This window comes from Conger conger, chromosome 17 (genome assembly GCF_963514075.1).
Source record: "Conger conger chromosome 17, fConCon1.1, whole genome shotgun sequence".
Lineage (NCBI taxonomy): Eukaryota > Metazoa > Chordata > Actinopteri > Anguilliformes > Congridae > Conger > Conger conger.
In genome coordinates, this window is record NC_083776.1 from 26,104,159 (window position 1) to 26,127,633 (window position 23,475).

The 23,475-nt window shown below is 43.9% G+C and overlaps 1 protein-coding gene across 2 annotated transcripts in view; it reads right to left on the reverse strand.

Annotated features, from left to right (window-relative positions):
- The window catches only part of LOC133116457 (neuropilin-2-like), a 45,269-nt gene extending 25,748 nt beyond the window's left edge, over nucleotides 1–19,521 (reverse strand). For both annotated transcript variants that reach the window (XM_061226007.1, XM_061226006.1), the window contains exons 1-3: nucleotides 18,856–19,521; nucleotides 13,588–13,765; nucleotides 3,054–3,235 (exon numbers count right to left, since the gene is read on the reverse strand). In XM_061226007.1, the coding sequence (XP_061081991.1) occupies nucleotides 3,054–3,235; nucleotides 13,588–13,765; nucleotides 18,856–18,928 (433 nt within the window). In that variant the 5' untranslated portion in view covers nucleotides 18,929–19,521. The remainder of the gene's footprint in view (nucleotides 1–3,053; nucleotides 3,236–13,587; nucleotides 13,766–18,855) is intronic.
- Nucleotides 19,522–23,475: the final 3,954 nt, after the last annotated feature.

The following is a 23,475-nucleotide window of genomic DNA, read 5'->3' on the forward strand; positions in this document are numbered from 1 at the left end:
CCCTGCAAGTCCATTTATTTTCATTTCAGATATCAGTGATTAAGGGCACTCTGCTCTACTGGAGAGAATCAGGCACACCACGTGCAGCGAGGGGACTGTAGCCAAGGTAAAATCTGCTCAGGATCAGGGGCAATTTCAGGAGGATCTGAGACTGATTGGGGTAGTAATGGGAGGGGCCAGGACAGTAGCAACACCAATAGAGGCTCGGGGTGGGGGCAATTGGAGGGCAAGACCCCCATTGGCCCTTCCCATGTACTCTGAGACGGGAGTGGAGCGGCAGAGCAGTGGGGAGGGATGTGACTGTCTTCCTGCAGTCGCTGTAGCAACGGCATCACGTGACTGGCACAGCCTGGGGCTGGGTGGAGCTAGAGTTCGGTTTTAACACAGGCGGGCCTGGGTGCCATCTCACTACTCAACAGGACGGATTACGGGAGGAGCAGTTATCCACGCTTCTGCTTTAGGGTGGGGTGTGGGGAGGCCATTTGGAAGAGAGGGAGAAATGGAATTGCTCAAAGGGCATCTTGATGCTTTCAATCGTCATCTTTTCAGCTCTATTCAAAGAGAGAAAGGGAAACAGAGAGACCATAACCATAACCCACTAATAAAACACAACAATTTAGCAAAAAAAAAAGAAGGTACAATTTAGCAGGAGTATTCCCATTCAAATTTATATTCAGAGTGGTGGTGTGGGGATTGTTTATTACAAGAATATAGGTATAATATTTACCTACTAAAATGCAGAATGAAAACCGGAAATTACAGAGCTGGGTGGTATGGAGTTGTGCCTTGAGTACAACATTGTTTCATATTTACAGTAGATGAATCAACAGCTAATAAGGTTTGAGAAATACGCTTCATGTTATTAAAATGCATGCGCTAGCCCGTACATGCAACCCAACCCGAGTGTCAACCACAGAGCTGAGACTACAGCAAAACCCAATCATTTTACAGCAGTACTGTCGGACATGGACACTGTCAGTCAATCTGGACTAGAACTGAATTACCATGGTCAAGAGAAATCCCAGGCAAGCAGTTACCAAAGTCAAAACATTACACCGCATTGCACCACTTCAGCTGCTCTGCGTAAGGAAATGAGTGCTTCAGGGGGCATCAGACTGGCTATCAATACTCTTAAACAGATGCAGAGCCCGTCTATGCCACAAAAAAACAATTCAGCAAAAACCCAAGGCACAATAAAAATCTACCTATGGTTTATTTCCAACCCTGAGCCGCAGAAGTGAAATATGGGCCCACTAACACACCCTGAATTACAAAGCTGGGACAAAAGCCCAAAAGAAAATGAATTGAACTGTGTAAAAAAAAAAAAAAAAACGTTCTGCAGGTTCATAAAAATGCCCGCAGCGATGTCTGCAGAGTGAGCTGGCCTTCTCCTGCACTTCCACAGAAAGGCTCTGGTGCCACAAACGCCAAGGCCTTCCCGAGGAACCAGATCTCCCCGGACACAATCCCACCGTGGACCACCGATTAAACCGACAACACAATTCTGAAGCAGATTATAACTACATTTTGAGCCAGAGAGCAGAAATAAAAGGAAATACATGAAATATTAAATATTTGTAAAGAAAAGATATAAGAATATCCCAATGGTCTCATGAACTGGAATAATACACCCACATTTAGGGGGGCACAGAATCCTATTTCAGAGACAGGCAATTTCACTCAATGTTGCCAGTGTCAAGAAAATAAAAGGTTGTTCACAGCCAAATATTGTACATTGGTGTGGTAAAAATGCTATGCTATGGCCATTACTAGTAATACAATGAAATATTTTCGGAGACATTCAGCAGGGCAGCAGAGTTTAAGAGGAGAGCATGGACAAGATGCAGTCTGTCATCCAGAGAGCTGTGTACGTATCCGAGAGTCCAGAGAGAGGCCTCTGCATCACAAAAAATGCACAGCCTCTCAAACTCCTAAACATTGGCCTTTAGAGACATTTGGCAACTTGTTAAAAGAATTATAGGAGGCTATAACTCTTTGAGGGGGTAAGGTTCTCTATTCCAGAGACAGTGACAAATAGGAAATCTAATTTATAAACATTACACTCCAACGCAAGAATACACACAAACTCACTCGACGCACACACACACTCACACACACCACACACGTAGTTTTTGTTGCCCTTAAAGCACAGCCAGATCAAGTTAATTCCACTGTGATGACAGCCAAGGCCCTGCCAGCTGCATAATAATTACTAGTTCATAAATTACATTTTGAAGCTGCAATAATGTAGTTGTAACTGATCTCAGAACAAGATAGTTTTGCAAAGGTTTTCCCTTGTTTATGATGGAACAATACACTCTACTTCTTGCTTGGGGTTGTGTTATGGGTGTAACTAACCCCGTCCCCCACCTCTCCCCCTACTCAATCATGCACCAACACCCGTGCCCTCCCTCCCACCGACCCACCCCAGGGAAATGAGATCACAACCCAATTAAACAGACATTCCAGGAATGCTTTCTGGGGCTGAAACCAGATTTTTCCCCCCAGAAAGCCGTTTGTTTTCTTGGCTCGGCCCCTTGATGTTAATGAATTTTACGGCAGTCTGAAGTGCCCCCAATGGAGGTCCTGGGGAACCCCGGAGCAGTGGGTCGGGGCCATACAGGATCAGGTACGGTCAATGCTTCCACACATTCTGCAACATCACAACACAACTAAAAAAACTTAGCATCATAGCCACTGAGTGGGATTCCCTACTTTCAGCAGCCAATCACAACATTTCCAGGAAGGACTGTGCATGTAAACACATGGGCACTAAGAGACAAATAACATTTCATGCAACACTCAGAAGAAGCTCCTCCCCTACATCTCCACTCACACTCTGCTAAAGACACACCTACTTCCTGTTACACACTGTCAAAATTCAACTAGGTTGCAGCTGAATTCCAGAAAATGCCCTGAAACAGAAGCTGAGTGACACCGTGAAGTTTCTGAGCTGCCGTTGTTTTTGGAAAACTAACTGTACATCAGTGAGACTACATTTCCCACAATTCCACCCTGTCCAGAACCCCAAGACTCTGCAATGGGATACTCGCCTGTCTTGAAGATCTCATAGCGCAGCGAGAACCCGGCCCCCTGATGGGCGTAGTCAGAAGCAAATTTGATGTGGAGGGCAGGGCCAGAAGAGATGATGGCAGGTGGGGCAATGTTGCTACAGTGCTTCCCCAGCAGGTCAGCAGAGGCAGAGTTCCCATCCCGGATTTCAATGAAGTCATACCTGCCCCAGAGATAGAAAGATGGCAGCAGAGAGAGAGGAGGGAGAGATAGCAGAAAGTTACAGGTGATTTTAAGCACCATACCTGGGTCAAATATTTAACTTGAAAAACATTTTAACAGTATTTATCCAGTTAGTTTTTAAGTATACACTCAGTGAGCAATTTATTAGGTACACCGGTACACCAGCTTGTTAATGCAAATACATAACCAGTCAATCATGTGGCAGCAACTAAATGCATAAAAGCATGCAGATGTGGTCAAGAGGTCCAGCAGTTGTTCAGACCAAATGTCAGAATAGGGAAGACGTGACGTAAGTGACTTTGACAGTGGAATTATTGTTGGTGCCAGACAGGGTGGTTTGAGTATCTTAGAAACTGCTAATCCGCTGTGATTTTCAAGCAGACCAGTCTCTAGAGTAAGCAGAGTGGTGCGAAAAACAAAAAGCATCCAGTGAGCAGCAGGTCTGTGGGAAAAACTACATTGCTAATGAGAGTATCAAAGGAGAAGGGCCAGACTGGTCAAAGCTGACAGGAAGGTGACAGTAATGCAAATAATCACGCATTACAACAGTGGTATTCAGAAGAGCATCTCTGAACACCCAACGCACCAAACCTTTTAAGTAGATAGGCTACAGCATCAGGAGAACAATAAGACTAAAAAATAAGTCTAAATAAATAACGAGCCCAGTGAGTGTATTATTCACATGGTCTGCTCAAACGCATCCTTTCCTTTTCAAGCCTGTTAACCTCTCTGTGCAAAGCAAGCAACTGAAACTGCGGATTTCATACAAAAAAAGAACGCTATGTACAGTACCAGGCCTTCCACTGGGCGGCAGCAGTGATAATGTGTCAAATCAATCCTCTTAAAAACAGGAAAACTAGAACCAACAATGCAGGAAGGCCCTAATTACAGCTGTTACCGGAGAAGCACATAGACAGGTCTGCTCTGTACTTTTGGGATTAGGCCTGCATGGCTATGAAAATCCCATGGCTATTAGGAGCTCGCAGCATCTCCAGTGAGTTAGGAACCTTTGATTCATACTGTACATTTGGAAAACACTGCAGTAATAAGCTCTCTTTCCTCTCACTCTCACGTGGACCGCTGACATCACCGACAACCAAGCAATAAACATCTAACAGTTTGCACCAGAGTATAACAAGCACTGCCTAGATGAATTAAAACAAACGACTACTCTGTACCGTGATGATAAGGGCCGTTAAGCTGAGTGTCTCTGTTCACAATGCAGAGCCAATGATGGTCCTTTGTGTCTTCACCCTCCCATTCCAAAGACAAAATGAAAGCACTAGTCATAACGTAGACAAAACCACAAAGGGCGAAAGTCTATTGAACCAAATAAACAGACAATTGGATGCACAGTAGCATCTTTCTCATTCCCCTGTCATGCTAATGAGACAGATTTCCAGGGAGCCAGCCTGAATGGGCCATCCATTCTCTCCTGCAGTAAACCCCAGTACAGTGGGCCAAACCACAATGCTCCTGTAAAAAAAAAAAACATTTACAATGACTAACTACACTACAGCCACGATTAATGTAGTGTCCCAATGCCATAATCACGTAGTGCAGGGATTTCAAACCCCAGCCCTGGAGGGCCACAGGGTTTGCTGGATTTTGGTGCTTTTGGATCTCAGAGCTCACATGCTTCATGTGAGTAATTCCTGGGCTGAAAAATCATCACACCTTGCTTCCCTGGCCCACTGGCTGCTATGGTAAATGGCATAGCTGATTCCATTAGCGGGCAGGCCCCGGCGGTCTGTTCATGAGCATTCATCAAATTTTAGAACAGGACAAAATGGTTCAATCCCCTACCCTGGACGTGTCGAAGTGTCCCTGAGCAAGACACCTCACCCCCAATTACTCCTGACAAGATGGTTGGTGCCTTGAATGGCGACAAGCCACCATTGTTATGTGAGTGTGTGTGTATGTGAATGGGTGAATGAGAGGCATCAATTGTAAAACACTTTGGATAAAAGCACTATTTGAATGCAGTCCATTTACCATTTAGATAAAGAAGTTAGCAAAACAAAAAGCAGTGATGAGATTGACACAGAGCTCGATGTGGAGTGTGGGATTCCGCTCTGATTCCCTGAACATGCGTTCATGTGGTCACATGGTCGCACGCTGCAGGCCTTCGCTCACCTGGTGGGATTTCACAAGCAAGAGGGCCTCCTGAGACAGTAGTCCCAAAGCCTGACATGCTGACAGCAGACCTTGCTTGTGGCAAAGGTGGTACCAACTCCACACCAATGTCCTCCATCGGATGGATGTGTAAGTACACCAAAATGTCAGCGAAGGACAGCAGTTCAGAAGGTAGGAGTGACTGTTCTGGGTGACTGAGCTCTGAGGAAGAAGCTGGTGAGATTATGCCACAGACAGAGGACAGAGCTTGTGTCCTTTTGTTCCAGGCCCAGGAGAATAGAGTGGGGCTTTGGGCTGGATAAAAATCACCCATGGGCTTCATGGGATATTGCCACAGCAACAACCCTCCATGGGTCTGTAGCGTAGTGGTTAAGGTACATGACTGGTACATGACTGGGACCTGCAAGGTTTGTGGTTTGATCCCCGGTGTAGCCACAATAAGATTTGCCATGGGAGGATTGTCTCCTGCTTAGTCTAATCAACTGTACGTTGCTCTGGATAAGAGTGTCTGCCAAATGCCAATAATGTAATGTAATGTAATGGGTCTGGAAAGCAGCTTTACAACTGTCTGTATGGCCATGGCTGCTACGCACACATGCCAAGGAAACGCATAACTTGGACGAATCAGTGCTATTGTTTTTTTTCTTTACTTTTTGTTGTGGGTGGTGGTTGTGGATTAGCTATAAAGTTACCTCCTGCATCTGGTCTCTATGGCCACATCAAGCCTGCTCTCATGAACTTCCTTCTGGGCAGTGGGGCTGATTACCCAGCTGGCTCTGTTTGGATTCAGTTACGTGCTTTACCAGCCTGAGAATGACTGGAGTTGTGTGAGTGTGAGTGTCACATTCACTGTCCTTCAATTAGTTAAAGACCATAATAAATTGCAATTTGGGTCTTCTGCCTTTTTATAGCCGCTCAAATTCTGAGTTTATCTTGATTATTTTGGAAACAATTCAACAATTCTGAATATACACAGATTTCAGTGTTTCTGAGCTCACCAGCACCAATTATGGGATTTGTGTAGATGCTGGGCATTTCAAAATCCACACACGCACACTAAGAATGTATTCAATATTTATTAAACTCTTATCAGCTAAGCGGGTTGTCAGTTGCGCAAACAGGTTTTTGCTTTATTGTGCTTGGTCACTTATCAACAATCTCGTAATCGGTGCTGCTGAGCTCCATATATACATGCACCGCTTTTATTCGTGTTCTAGGAAAACCAAATGTTTACCTCACTGTTTTTTGCTCTTTTAGGGTGCTCGTTTCAGTTCAGTGCTCTTCTCTCTTTCAAATATGCTTATTTGGATAGATATAGCCGAAGCATTAATTTATGTCAAACATAACAAAATCATATACATTAGAGAACCGTTAAGCAATGACCATTTCATTAAACAACTTTAATAACAGTAACTATTTCAATGTTTTTGGTGATCTGCTTCCTCCCTTTGCTCTCTGTATACATCTCTATAAACAGAGGGCAGCGATTCCCCAGGTGTGTGGAAGACAGCTCTCTCTAAGGAGCGTGTCTGTCATGACCAGGCCGGCGACAGTGCACTGCGCCCTCACACACCGTGCCAGTTAATTGCCTTTCACACCCTGTGTTTTTCACACCTGCGTCAGGCAGCTCACGCCCTGCTTCCCCGGTGAAGCCAGCGCAGAGCCACGTCATCCCAGCCCTCTGGCGACACAGGCCTGCACTGCTGCTGGCTCAAGTAGCGCACGGCGGAAAGCAAGCAACGATGCTATCGCTAACACAGAACAGCAACGTGTCTGTTTCATAGGGAAAACTCAAGTAGCGCACAGCGAAAAGCAAGCAACGATGCTATCGCTAACACAGAACAGCAACATATCTGTTCCAAAGAGAAAACTCAAGGAGCTAAAGTGTGAGGGGTCATTTTCCTCTGCACTGTGCTATTCTGTTCTGTGTTGAGACAGCTTTATTTTACTGGCATATATTAGATGATCTCATTCAGAGAAACTTACAAAGCAAACACTAGTGCAAAAATTCCCTGGTCTGGATATCCAAAGGTTTTGGTACGGAGGGGCCTGGCTAGTGTGGATGGTCTGACGAAGGGCACTCCCTTTGGCAGCCTGGTAGGCTAGCGCCATGGTTTTACACTTGCTTTTGCACTTACACTTTTTTTACTGACCACTGCAGTCTGAGGGCACCTTCAATCTGTCACACACACTTTCTCCTATCAGCTGAGATCAGGGTGTGAAATCGACACATACACTCTGTCCCCAGCCAAGATCAGGGTGCGAGGGAGGGAGGATATTTTCGTGTTCCAACCTCAAACAAGTTTATTTACCAACCCACGCTCAGCGTTGTGACTGTTGGCTCGATATGGATGTTATCTTCGTAATGCTAGCATAAAAAAACTGGACTCTCAAAATGAATATAATTATTGGCATGGTCACTTCCACTATACACCAATACAGTAGACATACAACATGCACAACCATCTGGACCAATTGTGTCCCAGTGAACACTACTTATCGCACGTGATCTTGCATGTACACTCAGTGAGCACTTAATTAGGTATTTATTAGACTTCTTTTTTATACGTCTGCTGCTGTAGCCTACACTGGGAGGATAGTAACTGACACGTGAACAAGATGGTGAAACTCAGCGAGTAATCAGCACTGAAAATGACCCTTCGTGGAAACTGCGTTTTACACGGGTCAGATGCGCCTCCTCTTCTTGGCTCAGGGACACGCTAACACCTAAGTGCTTTCACAACGTGTGGAAAATACACGCCGGCACCACCTGAGTGGTGTCAGCACCATATGGTTCTTGTCCTGGACACTGGAGCCAGCCAGGCTACAGCAGAAACGCAGCACGCTGTGCTGTTCTCACCGCTTCTCATCCCCACTCACAAATATTAATAACAAGGGGGGGAAAAAAAACGTCTGTTCTCATTATAGAACAATAATAAAGGCCTGACTCACGGATGTGCAGCCTTTTTCACTGCGTCTACGGCGACAGGGAGGATATTACACTAACACTACCGGCTTATTAAAACTTATTAAAACTGCGCGGATAAAATACTCAGACAGGATTAATCTTTCTGAAAGAGAAGGATAAAACCTTACGCACATTTCCATAAGGAGAGAGTTGGGGGAAGGGAGAGAGAGGGGACCGGGGGACAGAGGGAGCGTGAGCGAGCAAGAAGGGGAGATAGCGAGAGATAAACCCAGACAGCAAACTGAACTGAACTGAGATAGGAGCAAGTTCATATTCATGCCCTTTACAGATCAAGGAAGTGCAGATTGCTCCTCAGATACATAAATATATATGATTTATTTTCAGTATATATGAATGATGGGATGGCTTGCAGGCACAGTCCTGTCAGCGGTAGGATGCTAGGAGCCTGCGTTAACACCATCTACAGGCATGCAGAGCTGGACCAGTCAACAGGCAGGGTGAAGGAACAGAAAAACAGGGTGTCTGCCTCATGCAAGCCAAACCGTATCTAACCCGTGTAATTCTCAGGTCGCATAACGCGGAATGACCTTTTCACATTTCACCTTTCGCCGGCAAACGTGGGATTTAGCAGGGCGTAAAAAGAGGCAAATGTATCCTTGTAGTTCTGCCCCTACGCAGGCCCCACTGTCATTCACACCCAGTCCAGGCTCCGCCCTCATTCACAATACTGACATCTGCATTGCCGATACGGTAAAGCCACTGTGAAATTACAGACATGTCATCAAATAATGCCTACAAAGTGTGGAAAGCAATTGCAACCATACCACAAATTGGCGCCACATACAGAAACTGGTCTGTAGCCTGGAGCTTCGCTAAATTCTCTACCCTGTAGCCTCAGCCTTCCTGACCTTCTATGGTCTGAGACTCTTGGTCACGCTCACTGAAACCCTCAGCCCAACAAAGGCATCCCTGTGAAGGATCAAAACCAAAGGCAGCGTGGGTTGCTATTTTCACCCTTTAGACACACTTTGTTACCATTAGGGCAACAAGCAACCGCTTTGGAATATTTGTGTGAGCCCAAGATTTGAAAACAACAGCCATCTCTGTCGCCATTCAAGCCTTAAGCTAGCAGTCATCGACATAATTATCAACAGGCGTTAACTGCTCTACAATTGAAAGTGTTATCACAATGATGGATTACTGACTGTCTGGGGAAACCCAGACATATTTACACAGCTATGATAAAATGACCATTCCCACCAGTTCCCCACAGCATGGTGTTTAGGTGTTTCAGAAGAAATCCAAGATAGAGAACTAGGCCAGATTGACAATATGTACTGGCACACTGGATTGAGGTGTCAGTAACCTACACCAAGATATTCTCAGTCACCTACAACCAGATATCGCCACAGCTCCTTATACCCAGATAACCTCAGTCACCTGCACCGAGATATCAAGGGTTTTTCCTGCATAGAGAAATCCTGCAAGCACCAAAAGGTTAACTAATTATTAGAACTACAGTTATAATATTATTTTTTTGGCAGCGTAATGCAGCCCTCTGATAGTCAGAGAAAAGCAAAGAGAAAGATGGTGAGAGAGAAACAAGAAACTTGTTGGTGGCGACACCCACTAATCAGAGCTGTGCCAGAGGAACACAAAATACCACTGTGTTCTTTAATCAATGACACCAGCATTTATAATACTTTAATCCTCAGCATTAGTAAACATACTATATGAATTCAGTTAGATTTTGCAACAGCTTGTTTGTTTACTTTATATTTCTCGAATCAGCAAAAACCGTGGAACCAAAATGGAGCAGATCACGCCACATTTTGCCGAAGATATTAGCTGGATGTCATTTTTAATTAGTGGGAAGCCAGCAGACTTGTGCTGGGTGAAATAGCCTCAAATTGATATTGCACATTTTTTAAAACTGAATGACAGATATCCTCAGTCATCTTCACCAAGATACTGTGACAATCCATTCCACCCAGACGTCCTTAGTCACCTACAATAAGATATCTTTAGTCACCTACAATCAGATATCCTTAGTCACCTGAAATCACATATATTTAGTCACCTACAATCAGATATCTTTAGTCACCTACAATCATATATCATTAGTCATCTACCATACTTATCTGCTCGTCACCCCTGAGACCCACATTCTCCTCCCTGGGGAGAGCTACTCTTCCTGGGGCAGCTCCAGGGTCATCGGGTGCCAGAGTTCAGAGAGAGGTATGCAGGGTCTAATGGAAGGTCAGCCATTCAGCTTCCACTAACCAGGATTGGATGCACAGACGCACAGCCCTTTTTCAGACCACTTTCCAGAGACAACCTCCCTCCAGTCTTCACTGCTGCCCGTCTCTGAGAGGGCTGAAGACATTCCAAATAGCGCTGTTACCTTCTGCAGCAGGATATCAGACACTAGCATTACCTCCGGCAATAGGATATCAAACACACTTCAGCTACAGGATATCAAACACCAGTGCTACTTTCTGCTACAAAATATTTTTGTCTGCCAGTGTAACCTTCTGCTACAAGATATTGTACACAAGTGTTACCTTCCGCGCTGGGATATCAAACACCAGTGCTACCCTGTTGCAACATATAAAACACCAGTGTTTCCTGACACTCAGAAATGAAGGTTGCGCAGGTAATATTTTCTGCTTCATAGAACAAATATCTCAAATGTACTATGAAAGTGCAATAATGTTTTATTTGGGTACTAATGAGTATCTTTTCCAAGGAAAAATTCATTACAAATGACTAGCCAGGGGTACAATTTTATTCACCTATAGGGTACCACCCCATTGACAAGCATTTGAAGCTTTTTAGGCCCTTACCATAGTTTTATTTCAGAAAGTATATGAAACAGCGGTGTTACTTTCTGATGAAAAATATCAAACACCAGTATTAAGCTGTCAAATGCCAATGTTACCTTTAGTTATGGGATAACCAACACACAAACACTAGTGTTACCTACTATTACAGGATATCAATGCCAGCACAGACATCTGTTATAGGATTTTAAACAGCAAAAATATCCTCAATTACAGGTTATCAAAAAACAGTTTCTCTCTTCTATTGTGGTGCAGCTACCATAGCCAGTTGCACTAAACAGCAGATGGGTAACAAAACAATACAACACAACTTTTTTCCAATTATTCTTCAGAACCTAAAAAAAAATTGCCACAAATCAGTCTGAAAAAGGCCAAAACAATGTGTCGCAGGCAATAAATAAATAAGTATGTTTGCGCTCGTGTTCATGCAAAGTTCTCTTTACTAATGGAGCTAAAAAAACAGGTTTGTTTCTCGAGGGAGGGTCCTTTTTAGAGGAGGCGAGATTGTTTCCATCGCCAATCAGGCAGCACAGCAGGCAGAGCAGAGCAGAACACACAGCCTGGCACCAAACACACGTTTACAAACTTCCCTTTTCCAACTTTTCCCATCGTCTGAAAGCCCACGAGACAGTCATCTCAACAACAACTAAAACTTTCATCAGCTATACTCCCACTTCAGCAAAGGCACGTCAAAGAAGTTTACAAAATTCTTCGGTTATGGACGACCGCTTCATGTCAGTTAAATAATGTGCATACAAATGATGAAACTAAAAGAAACATAAAACCCCTCAGGAGATGGAGAAAAGGCAGACTTCAAAGCAGAGCCGGTTTCAGGACTGTGAACCAAACCAACCATCCAACAAAAAAAATACAGTGGTCCACTAGCTGCCCACAATGAGCACAGCCGTATGACAGCCAGCAATTTGAAAGTGGTGCACTAGTGGACAAATCAGAGACAAAGCATTCAAGATAAGGATCAGCCCTTAAAAAAAGCTAACTGGTAAATGGTCCTGCTAGCAGACTATTGTGCCAATGTGAAATCGCTGAAAACAACGGTGGTGCTTGCTTGCTGCGCAGTCGGGGAGACCAAATGAAAAATTCCTGTTGCCCATTTTTATTATCATCATGAGACACAAAATAATCACAACTGTTTGTGGTTATTATAGTCTTCACTCATCACTTAACTGTATTTAATGGGTGGTATTGTATTTATTGTTTCTACAGTTCAAAATAAACTATCATTGACAGACACTGAGAAGGACCCTGAATATGGACACTCAATCTCATACATTTGTTGGTAAATGATGCGGTCATAGCAACACGTTATTTTAGTTTCCTGTATTAACTGTGTCCTGGAGGAAAGATGTCCCCGCAGCTTGGAGCTGCCAACGTCGAGTGTACTTCCCCACAAAGGCTGCCAACTCCACATCGTTCCTCCCCCTTTTCCCTACTCTGACTTCCTCTCCATCTCTCCTCAGCTGTCATCATCATCCCCACGGAAACCATAATTCATATCAGCTCCGGAATGATTCCTCATCACATCTGGCAGTTAGCTGGGTCAGTGTAACTTGCCAGCCCTAGCTTTCCACTGGAGTGGATAAATAAAAATACAGACTCTTTGTTCTTAGCTTGAGGTTCCAGCCAATGCCATGGCAGTCTCATTCACAGGCTCAGCTGGAAGAAGGGGTCACGGAAGAGGGGTCACGGATGACACCAAGGCGTTCACATTGGGTTATATTATCACACTCAGATAATATACAACTAAATCACAAGCCTAGATTTGTTCTCATCGCTAGACATTGCTAGATATTTTTATATCTGTATGTCAGTTTGTCTTTCATGGGTGTGGCCCAGATTCCTCAGTCAATGAGAGGTCACTCATATAAGATGGCCCGTGCATAGCTTTGTGTGCTGGCCCAGAGATGAGGTTTGGTTTGGTCAGCTTCCCTGACACAGGCCAGTATGCTCACATGCACTTCCGTCACTGATCAGCAGAGTGCAGTAGAAACCCTGATAAATCTAATGAGATGCACAAATCTCAATACTTTTAATGACTGGTTGCTGATTGCCGTTGATGCTGATGTATATATGAGTCCCAGGCAAGTAAAGCCGTCGGTGATCTGTACCGTGACCACCCCCTCACAATCTCCTACCACTGAAGCCCAAAGCCCTGCCCCTTCCCTCCCGTCTCAGACACGCAGTCCAGCCCCTGCTCCTGTCTCAAATGCCCAGAGTCCAGCCCTCAACTCCAGCCACGAAACCCCAGAGTCCAGCCCCAACTCCAGCCACTAAACCCCAGAGTCCAGCCCCCAACTCCAGCCACTAAACCCCAGAGTCCAGGCCCCAACTCCAGCCACTAAACCCCAGAGTCCAGGCCCCAACTCCAGCCACTAAACCCCAGAGTAAAGCCCCTTCTCTCCTCACCTGCAGTCCAGCTTCTCCAGCTCAAAGTGGGGGTTGAAGTTGAGTACGATGCGTTGGGACGGTTCAGGGGCAGTGATCACCCACTCGCAGTTCTGGTGTGGGGGGTACTCATGGGGGTACCCTGGGGAGGTAATGTACCCTGCATCACTGGCATCTACGTGTCCCCCACACACCGTCTCTGAGCAAAGAAAAAAACAGAGTTAGAGTTCAGACATGATGACACACCCACAGAATGAAGGCAACAGCTATCCACACTTCCCTGCATCCATAACCACATGCACAAGGCCCAGAGGGACAGTTCTAGGCTAAGTAGCTCTTGTACTGGTGAGCAGTCTACAAACATTATGATACACTTATATTCCCCTCCATGGAGTAACATCCTCCCTATCAGATGTGCTCCATAACTGGGGCAGGAAGTAACCTGCTATCTGAGGGGTCACGGATGACACCAAGGCGGTTGGAAGATTTCATCGAAAAAATCATCCATTCCATACCAAAATCTGAGCAGCTTCAGTGTGTAGTGCCCTTTATCGTAGACAGACAGACAGACAGACAGACACAGACAGACCGAGAGAGTCTGGATATTGTGGGAAGAGGACGAGAGCAGTGGTTGTCTGGAAGGAAGGGAGCAGCCATTTCCACAAAGAACCCAGAGGAAGTGAGCAGCAACTGGCAGGAAAGACTTCAAAGGAAGTGAACAGTGATTGATAGGGAGGGCTTCACAGGAACTGACCGCTGACCTGCAGCTCAGAGTCTATCAAAGCAAATCTGCCAGCTCTCCCCGCCATTCAGCACATCCAAAAAACCCCATTTCACCTCCTCCAAACCAGGAATATCATTCAGCTGCCGTCCAGGGGAGAGGGCGTGCCTGAGATCACACAACAGCTGCGCAATTGGTTTGCAGGCTGGTGGACCACAACGGCATACTAGCTGGTCAGGTTTCAACCTCGCTCAGGCCTGACACCAACACAATGTGCTCATCTATGCTGATCTCGTCTCATGTGATGTTCCACAGCTTAGTGCATTCCGTACATGAACACCCCCCTTCATTAGATAAGTCTAAATGTTGTTCTGGCTTCCATGCCACCTCTGAGTAGAAGAGCAAAGAGGATGCAGCTGTGCATTTATTGAATGCGTTTCATTTGCGAGGTATTTCCTCCTGATAGGCGCGTTTGATCAGCTCTGGATAAGAGTCCTTGCTGAAAGCCGAAATGTAATGCACTGTAGTTTTTCCACATCTCATCACTTCAACCTCTTACTGTCCTCTGCACCTCGCAAGAATAAAATGTCACCTTGTTTTGTTTGCTTAAAAAAGACACTCAGTGACCACTTTATTAGGTAGACCTGTACACCAGCTTACTAATGCAAATATTTAATCAGCCAATCATTTGGCAGAAAATAAATGCATACAAGCATGCAGACATGCTCAAGAGGTTCTGCTGTTTTTCAGACCAAATGTCAGAATGGGGATTGTGATCTAAGTGACTTTGACCATGGAATGATTGTTGGTGCGAAAAACAAAAAACATCAAGTGAGCAGAAGTTCTGCGGGCAGATACGCGTTGCTAATGAGAGAGGTCAAAGGAGAAGGGCCAGACTGGTCGAAGCTGACAGAAAGGTGACAGAAATGCAAATAACCACGCATTACAACAGTGGTATCCAGGAGAGCATCTCTGAACACACAATGCGTCAAACCTCTAAGTGGATAGGCTACAGCAGCAGAAGACTTAATAAGTCTAAAAAATAAGCCTAATAAATACCTAATAAAGTGCTTACAGAGCGAACATATTACATTTCTTTCTGTAGTGGAAGCACAACATTTTTCAATTGCCACAAATAAATTGTGATGCAATGGAATGCAAAAAAAAAAAGCGTGTCTAAAATGGATATTACTGAGACACAAAGGGAGCTCTTTTGTTTTGCATTTGTGAGAACACTGGATTACAGTGTATGGTTAACACAGACCCTCTGGGGTTGCTCTGATTTTACTGTGTCTGCCTCCACTTGGATTTTGGCACTGCTCTGATGATCACCGGGCAGGAAGACATGTTTTGTTGTTGATCTTGGTTATTTCCACAAAGAAAATACAGCCCCATCTGGATAGTTGGACACATGCAGTCCTTCTAACTATCTCTCAAACTGCCACTGTGCATGTGCCATTCATCTAGAAGCTCAGGCAGGCCTGTGTCTGTCCAGGAGACCCGCAAAGCATTGCCTGTGTCTGAACAGGAAGGGAGTATGCTGTTGCCTCTCTGGGCAGGGGAGAAGCACAGTGTTGCCTATGTCTGTAAAGAGAAGCACAGTGTTGCCTGTGTCTGTGAACAGAAGCACAGTGTTGCCAGTGTTTGTAAAGAGAAGCACAGTGCTGCCTGTGTCTGTAAAGAGAAGCACAGTGTTACCTGTGTCTGTGAACAGAAGCACAGTGTTGCCAGTGTTTGTAAAGAGAAGCACAGTGCTGCCTGTGTCTGTAAAGAGAAGCACAGTGTTGCCTGTGTCTGTGAACAGAAGCACAGTATTGCCTGTGTCTATAAAGAAAAGCACAGTGTTGCCAGTGTCTATGAACAGAAGCAGTGTTGCCTGTGTCTGTAAAGAGAAGCACAGTGTTGCCTGTGTCTGTAAAGAGAAGCACAGTGTTGCCTGTATCTGTGCAGGACACAAACACAGGACACTAATGGCAGATCCACATCTGCCATTCATCAGCAACAAGAGCTAGCAGGCCAAGTTCTCCCCTGTCCAACACGCACACTCAGACTCGCACATGAAACGCACACACGCACCCGCACAGAGGGAGAGTCCCAGGCTTCAGCAGGTGACTTGCATTAGCTCAGTGGAAAAACACAGAGGAACAGCAGAGAGGAAAGTGGCTGTAACACTCCAGAGAAGGAGGGGGTATTCAACAAATAAGGCGCAAGGCAGTGCAGGTAAAATGATGGATCAGAATGAAAAACTGACAGGGTAACAACAAAACCTTTATAAATTTAGCATGCATGTCAAGCCAGACAATCTTTAGAATCTCTCTTAAACAAAACAGTCCCTCATTTAACTACCCTGCTGAATACTAATGTATGCCGATTGCAGATAACCTGGTGGCCACTGATGGACAGGGTGTTGCTGAGGGACAGGGCAGCAAAGGCAGGTGAAGAGGATTTGTGTTTGTGTGAGCTGTTCTTAGACTGCACTAAACTACTGGAATCAAAACGAATCTCCTTCCAGTTGCATGAAAATGCATCAATATAGCCACTGATACTGGACAGAGTTTCATACAAAGTAAACAAAGTTCATTTTGACTGCTCCCACCAGAAAAGGAAAAGGACAGGATTTGATGTTTGGTGCTGTATCTGATTGACAGTGCTCGTGTTTTCCGTGAATGTTGAGATGTTGTTCTCAATGATTCATGTTCAATGACTGTAGAGATGCTCTTCAAAGGAAGTTATGTCATTAACTCGTGAAAATGGGTGTTGCACGTTTCCAAAATAAGCACAACGCTATAATATTACACGCGTATTAGCCAACAGCATAAATCTACCATAGATTTAACAAAAGCGTTCGCAGTTTATAGTTTTCAGTGCTTTACAGTACATTGCTGTTGGGTTAGTTTTTCCCAGGTAACATGGGTTGGAATATATATGATTTTTCCCCCACAGAAGATGCTGGGGATGATCATACGAAAGCCGTGTGCGTCAATCCCACGAAATGAAATTGGCTTACAACCCGCGAACCTTGAGCGATAGAATCAATAAACATAAGTGTAACATTTAGCACGAGATCAGGCAAGTCCCAACACCACATCAGTTACAGATGTTTACTAGACTTTGTTTTTCGCCCGCTTCCCTGTGTTTGTTTGCTTCACAAAATAGATAATGGTTAAGTAAAGAGCTGAATCCTTCGTCGGAATAAGCGAAAAATTTCGGTAGGGAAAGAAAAGAAGTAAGAGTTTAAAAAGTTGCAAAAGGTTTTGACTACTGGTGAACGGGGATGCATTCCTGTTGGGAGTAAAAGACAGAAGCCACCGTCCATTGGGAGAAACTCGGAGCCAACACATTTTGACAGACCACCGACCAGAACACTGTAGACAACAACTACTACTACTACTACTACTACTACTACTACTACTACTAATAATAACAATAATAATAATAATAATAATAATGCGACAAGCAATTGTTTCGATGACAACATAATGTTATGTCTTTCGTTTTTGTCATAAGAAGCCTACTGGGGTATCCTTAGGATACATGTGTGAAGATACCAATCATCCTCAGTATCAATAACCTATAGTACAGGCTATCCACCGAGCCGGTATAACAAATATGAAATGGTATGGGTTAAAGATTAAGAAAGGGTGCCTGGATCATTTGTAAATAAATCAGATGTGCTATTCTGTTAATGATAGGATTCAAAAATAAATTACAAAATGTATTTTGACATTCAAACTATTTGGTCCATTCAATAATCGAAATCTTCTTAAGTAGGCTATTAAGATTTAGCATGAATTTCAATAGGTATGTTATCATAGGCAAGTGTAAATCGTCAGAAGACCCACAAAAAGGCGATAAGAATGCTGCTTATTTTCAAATTCGGTATAATGAAAATCGGTTTATAAACCACAGCCGCACCGAACACATGGTTGGTAATGATTTTACGAATGCCCCACTTTTCAGGAACATAGGGATTAGGTTATTAAATTAGGAATTCAAAACCAGCCTTCAAGTATAAATTAAGTAGCAACGTAACACCATATTCAGAGTGGGTTGTTTCTAATAGTAACCCCACCCCGCGTGCATAGTCTACATGTAAATTGTCTAAGCGGAGAAATAAAGATAAGTTCGCAGTCCGTGATACTTGGCGACAGCTCACGAGTATGCCGCGGGCGACAGTCTTCTAGTACGCTATGCCTTCTCTACTCCTGTCTGATAACAGCGGCAGGCTACTGTATGCTTCAGCTTCAATGTAAAACGCAAAATGCCAGTAAGTGAATTTTCATTGTACCACAGTCATCTATCCACTAGGCCTATTCGAAAATAAATCTTAATAAACTACAAGTGATTTCTTCTACACACAGAAGAAAACAAACAAACTGCCAGGGGAATCTGGTCGCTGTACATTGGCCAGCGTCTAGAAGGCTAATGTAGTATATTCAAAATATGATAATCAGCCAACTAAACCTGTTTACATTTACAAGATGGAATGTTTGCAAGTATTTCGGTTCGGACTAGATTCGCAAACGAACCGTGGACGGTAAAAGAGCAAACAACTTAATAAAATTTACCGTCATCTCCTTGCACTCTGGGTGTTAAACAAAAAGCCAATAACAATCCAAACATCCACATGAACATATCCATCTTGTGGGGTGTATTTCACCCTTCCGTTGCTGAAGAGAACTTGCTGTCCAAGTCTCCTCTACGTTATGTTAAGCCCTGATATATTTCTCCGTTTGTCCACCGAAACTGTTGAGACTTGGGTCCACAAGAGTCACGATCCTCCGTCTCTTCGCATTCCCCTTTCTTAGACAGATTTAGTTACATTTCAGTTCTTTTGGACATCCCGCAATATCCAAACACCCCATGCTGATACATTGACTGAAAATACTTATTTAAATTGGAATCGATCGTGTCTGAACTATGTTTCTTCATTCCATAATTGTTTAATTAAATGCGCACTCAGTCAGTTCAATAGTCCATTGGTCTCGTAGTTCCACAACCGATCAGTTGTTCATCCACTGGATTTACGCTTTCCTTCAGATAAAATCTTAAGTGTGAATTTCTCCAAATCCAACGTCACGGGAGATTTTATTTCCCCTTTCCTTCAGTCCTCTTCAGCACACAGAGCTAAATATAATGCCAATCAGATCTCTATTTTGCGCGTTGGTAAAGCTTCGGACCTGGTCTCCCATGTGGCGAATCCAAAATCAAGATCCTCTTAGTTTTAATATTACTCATAAGCCTTCTATAGCACGCTGGCGCTCCGCGGTCTGGTCGCAGCTCCGTTTGTGTGCGGGTGCGAGCCGTGAGTGTGTAATAGCATTAGAGCGCCGCTGCTATCGCATTACAGTCAGTGCCTCGGCCCGCCTCCCTGCCCATTCGATTAAAAAGGATCGCGCGTAACTGGTGGAGCATTTTTCTCTCCTCAAAATTTGTAAAAAAAAAAGAATAGAAAGGAAAGCATATACACGCACCCATTCAACAGACTCCTGAAGTTGGACTGATGCAGTAGGGTAGGCTATTGAACCACGGGCCGCTTATCAGAACGGAACTGGGCGCGTGTGTGCGCCAAGGTTTACGAGGTGACAGACTACAGCACGTATGCCAGAAATAAGATAATATATTTACAGATGTCGGGCGAGCAACGGCTTAACAATCCAGAGTTATTCGCAAGAACAGCCCTTATACTGCCCACTGGAAAAATTGACATTGGCAATATACTTGTTGCTGAAAGGCTGACCTAAACGCACGGTTCAGAGAGCCAGGTCCAAACTACTACGGGGACTACAACAATTCTTACTCTGCATATGGTCCTACGTGTTCTACACACTACAGACTGTCCAATGTTTAATTTGTTTTAGGGCGAAGCGGCTGAGAAAGTGGGAGAGGCGGCCAGAGCTACAGTTACAAGTTCCTCTTGTGTCTATAATTACCCTGTTCAGTTTGCCCGATTTAGCTACAACAGAAGCTGCAATTCCAGAAGAACACAATTAAATCTGGGCTATGAGAAATATTTTCACCCACATCTCTAGATTTACTCTGAACTCTGAGCAGAGAGAGAGAGCGAGAGAGAGAGAGAGAGAGAGAGAGAGAGAGAGGGCTGTTGGGTGGGAAGTTTTTTCTCTTTACCGCACACAGCACACATCAAAGCCGGTCTCCCTGGATCCACAAAGGAAACAGAGACATAATTTCTGAACCCACCCAAAACCCACCCAGCAACCCAAGGCCAGCCTCCAATCAACCGCTCTAAGTACAGAGATGGAAGTTATAATAACACAGAAACTCCCTTCTCCAAAAATAATCTGCTTAGAAATGTCTTGGCACTGGTGACATTGTATATAGTATAAAATTGGTTGGTGGCACCCTTTGGAACACACATACAGCCACACACAGGTACTGTAACGTGTGTGTACTTTAAAGTGTGTTTATCTGTCAGTGGGTGGGTGCAAGCACGTATGTCAGTGGGTGTTCACGTTGTTTTTCCTGAGTAGAGCAGAAGTTATATGGTTATTGAATGGGATCAGGTAATTTCAGTTCTGCTTCTAATTGGCTGTGTAACAGCTGGGTTTAAGTGTGGAATACTGCAAGCCAGGAATAGCAAAGCGTGAGAACACAGGCTGCTGCTGGAACATACTGTTTCTGTTCTGTTTCTGCCAACATCTGCTTTAGCTAGGCCCCGTCCATCCTCCATAGTCCATGGTATGTGTTTGTGTGTGTGTGTGTGTGTGTGTGTGTGTAAATATATGTGCTTGTGTGTGTGTGTGTGTGTGTGTATATGTGTATGTGTCTGCGCATGTGTGGGTGTGCACTTGTGTTTGCTCTGTGACCACTGTTCTCTGGCTGGGCCTTAGTCTCAAGTTAAATGCACAGCTTATCCAAGGTTTTCAATTGCAATCCAATTTCCTGCAGCTTAGCCACGTCACCTGATACCAACCATCTAACTGTGTAAGGCATCCCTGTACCCCGGCACCCCCAAAATGGAAAACACTCAAAAGTGCCGCCAGTACTAATTTCCTGAGGTATTGCACAGATTAACACTGACGGCCTTCCATGATTAAATAGGGCTGGGGCTGTGGTCTCACCTCCCAGCCCAGTCCAGCCACATGGGTGAGGGGGGTAACTTGCATGACACAGGGTGCAGTGGGATTAGGAGAGCCAGTCCTATCGTGCAACTTCCATGGGAGGGTAGTTGAAGAGGCACAATGAGCTGCTATGAATGTATGTTACAACAGGAGAATTACAGCACTGTCTTTTTCAAATTCTTAATTTGCTTCCCCGCAAAAAATAGAGCTAGCTTTACTGAAGTCACTGCTGTTCCTCACATTATCGATACTGACACTGCTGTTACCAGCATTAGGGTTATTGACATTAGTGTTACCGGTGCGACTACAGTGATTGAATTACCATTTCCACTGTTATTGACAGTACTGTTAACAGCTTTTATAGTGAGGTGCAAAAATCTGGGCACCCAATTTAAATGTCTGTTACAATGAATCTTTATGTGATCGAAAGCAAACCTGAACTGGTAGAGTTAAACATGAGATCTTTCTGCAAATTTCAAAGCAAGATTGCTTTTTATTTATTTATTTTAATTATAGAAAATGGGCCAAAGTGTGCAAAAGTTTGGGAACCCTTTTGGATTATTCTTTGTTACTTTTTAAAAAGATGATTACTAAGTTCCAGACCCAGGTGATTTACTTGTTAGGGCTTCAATGAGTCAGGTCAGTATAATCTGAGGGTTGAGCTTTTTATTCTGAAGTAAATTTATGCCTTGTGAAATATCGAACTGCAGTGACTGTTCTGTCTGGTGTTAACAACCCATGGTTCCTCTAAACAGGATTTCAGAATGAAGATGGTTCATTTCGACCAAGAAGGAGAAGGCTACAAAAACTCTCAATGTTTGATGAATGGATGATGAATGGAACAGTTGAAGTCAAGGCCAGGTCTAGGAGACCAATACAACATACTTTAAACAACAAAGACCTACATGGCAGAGTTGCCGGAAAGAAAGACCTCAACACAAAATTAAGTGTTTGAAGTATGCAAAAGAAAACATTGAGAAGCCTGAAGCCTTTTGGGACAATGTGCTTTGGACAGACGAAACCAAAATGGAACTTTTTGGCCAACACCAAAGAAGGTATGTTTGGAGAAAAAATGGTGAAGCTTTTGTAGAGAAGAACGAGAAGAACACATTGCCAACAGTGAAGCACGGAGGTGGATCTATTATGCTTGAGGTTGTGTGGCAGCTGGAGACACAGGAAATATTGAGTGAGCGGAAGTAAGGTTATTTAAGTAAGGTTATATTTGATTATACCAAATATCAAGAAAGGTCAGTCCAGACATTGAAGTTGGAGAGGTTGGATATTCCAGCAAGACAGTGGTCCAAAGCATACCTCTAAGTCAACCATGAAGTACCTTCTGGAAATACGGGTGAAGGTTTTGGAATGGCCACCACAGTTCCCAGAATATTATTGAAAATCTGTGGAGAGATCTCAAACCTGCTGTACATGCAAGGAGGCCGAAGATTATTTCTGAGCTAGAGGTGTTCTGCCAGGAAGAACAGGGGAAAAGTACATTGAAAGACTCTTAGCTGGCTCTTAGCTCTAAGTGTTTACAAGCTGTTATAGTTGCCCGACGAAGAGTTACAAAGTACTAACTGACAGGGTTCCCAAACTTTTGCACAGGGCCTTTTTCCTTTTTTTATTATTTTGAAACTGTTAAAAATCTTAATAAAAACTCATCTTGCTTAAAAATTTGAAGAAATGTGTTTCATGTTTAACATTGTACCATTTAGAAGTCAGGTTCACTTCTGTTCACTTAGATATTAATTGTATTATTGTGGCTTTTTGATCAGGGGTGCCCATATTTTGACTGTATGTTCTTATATATGTTCTATCATACTGGCATGGCAATTGCACACATTGTTACTGGTATAACTGCCTGTACCGCTTCTGTGAACATCGTGATTACCCATGTAATCAATCACAATGTAACAAAAGTTACTGATGTTACAGGCTTCTCTGATTTTGGTTTATTTATTCAGTTATTTATTACACGTTCACAATGTATATGTTATCGATCTTGTATGCGCACTGACACACATACACACACAAGCTACAGCAGATCTCTTCATTAAATCATCTCAGCCACACTATACAGGAGCAATAAATGAGTGTGTCTACAGCTGC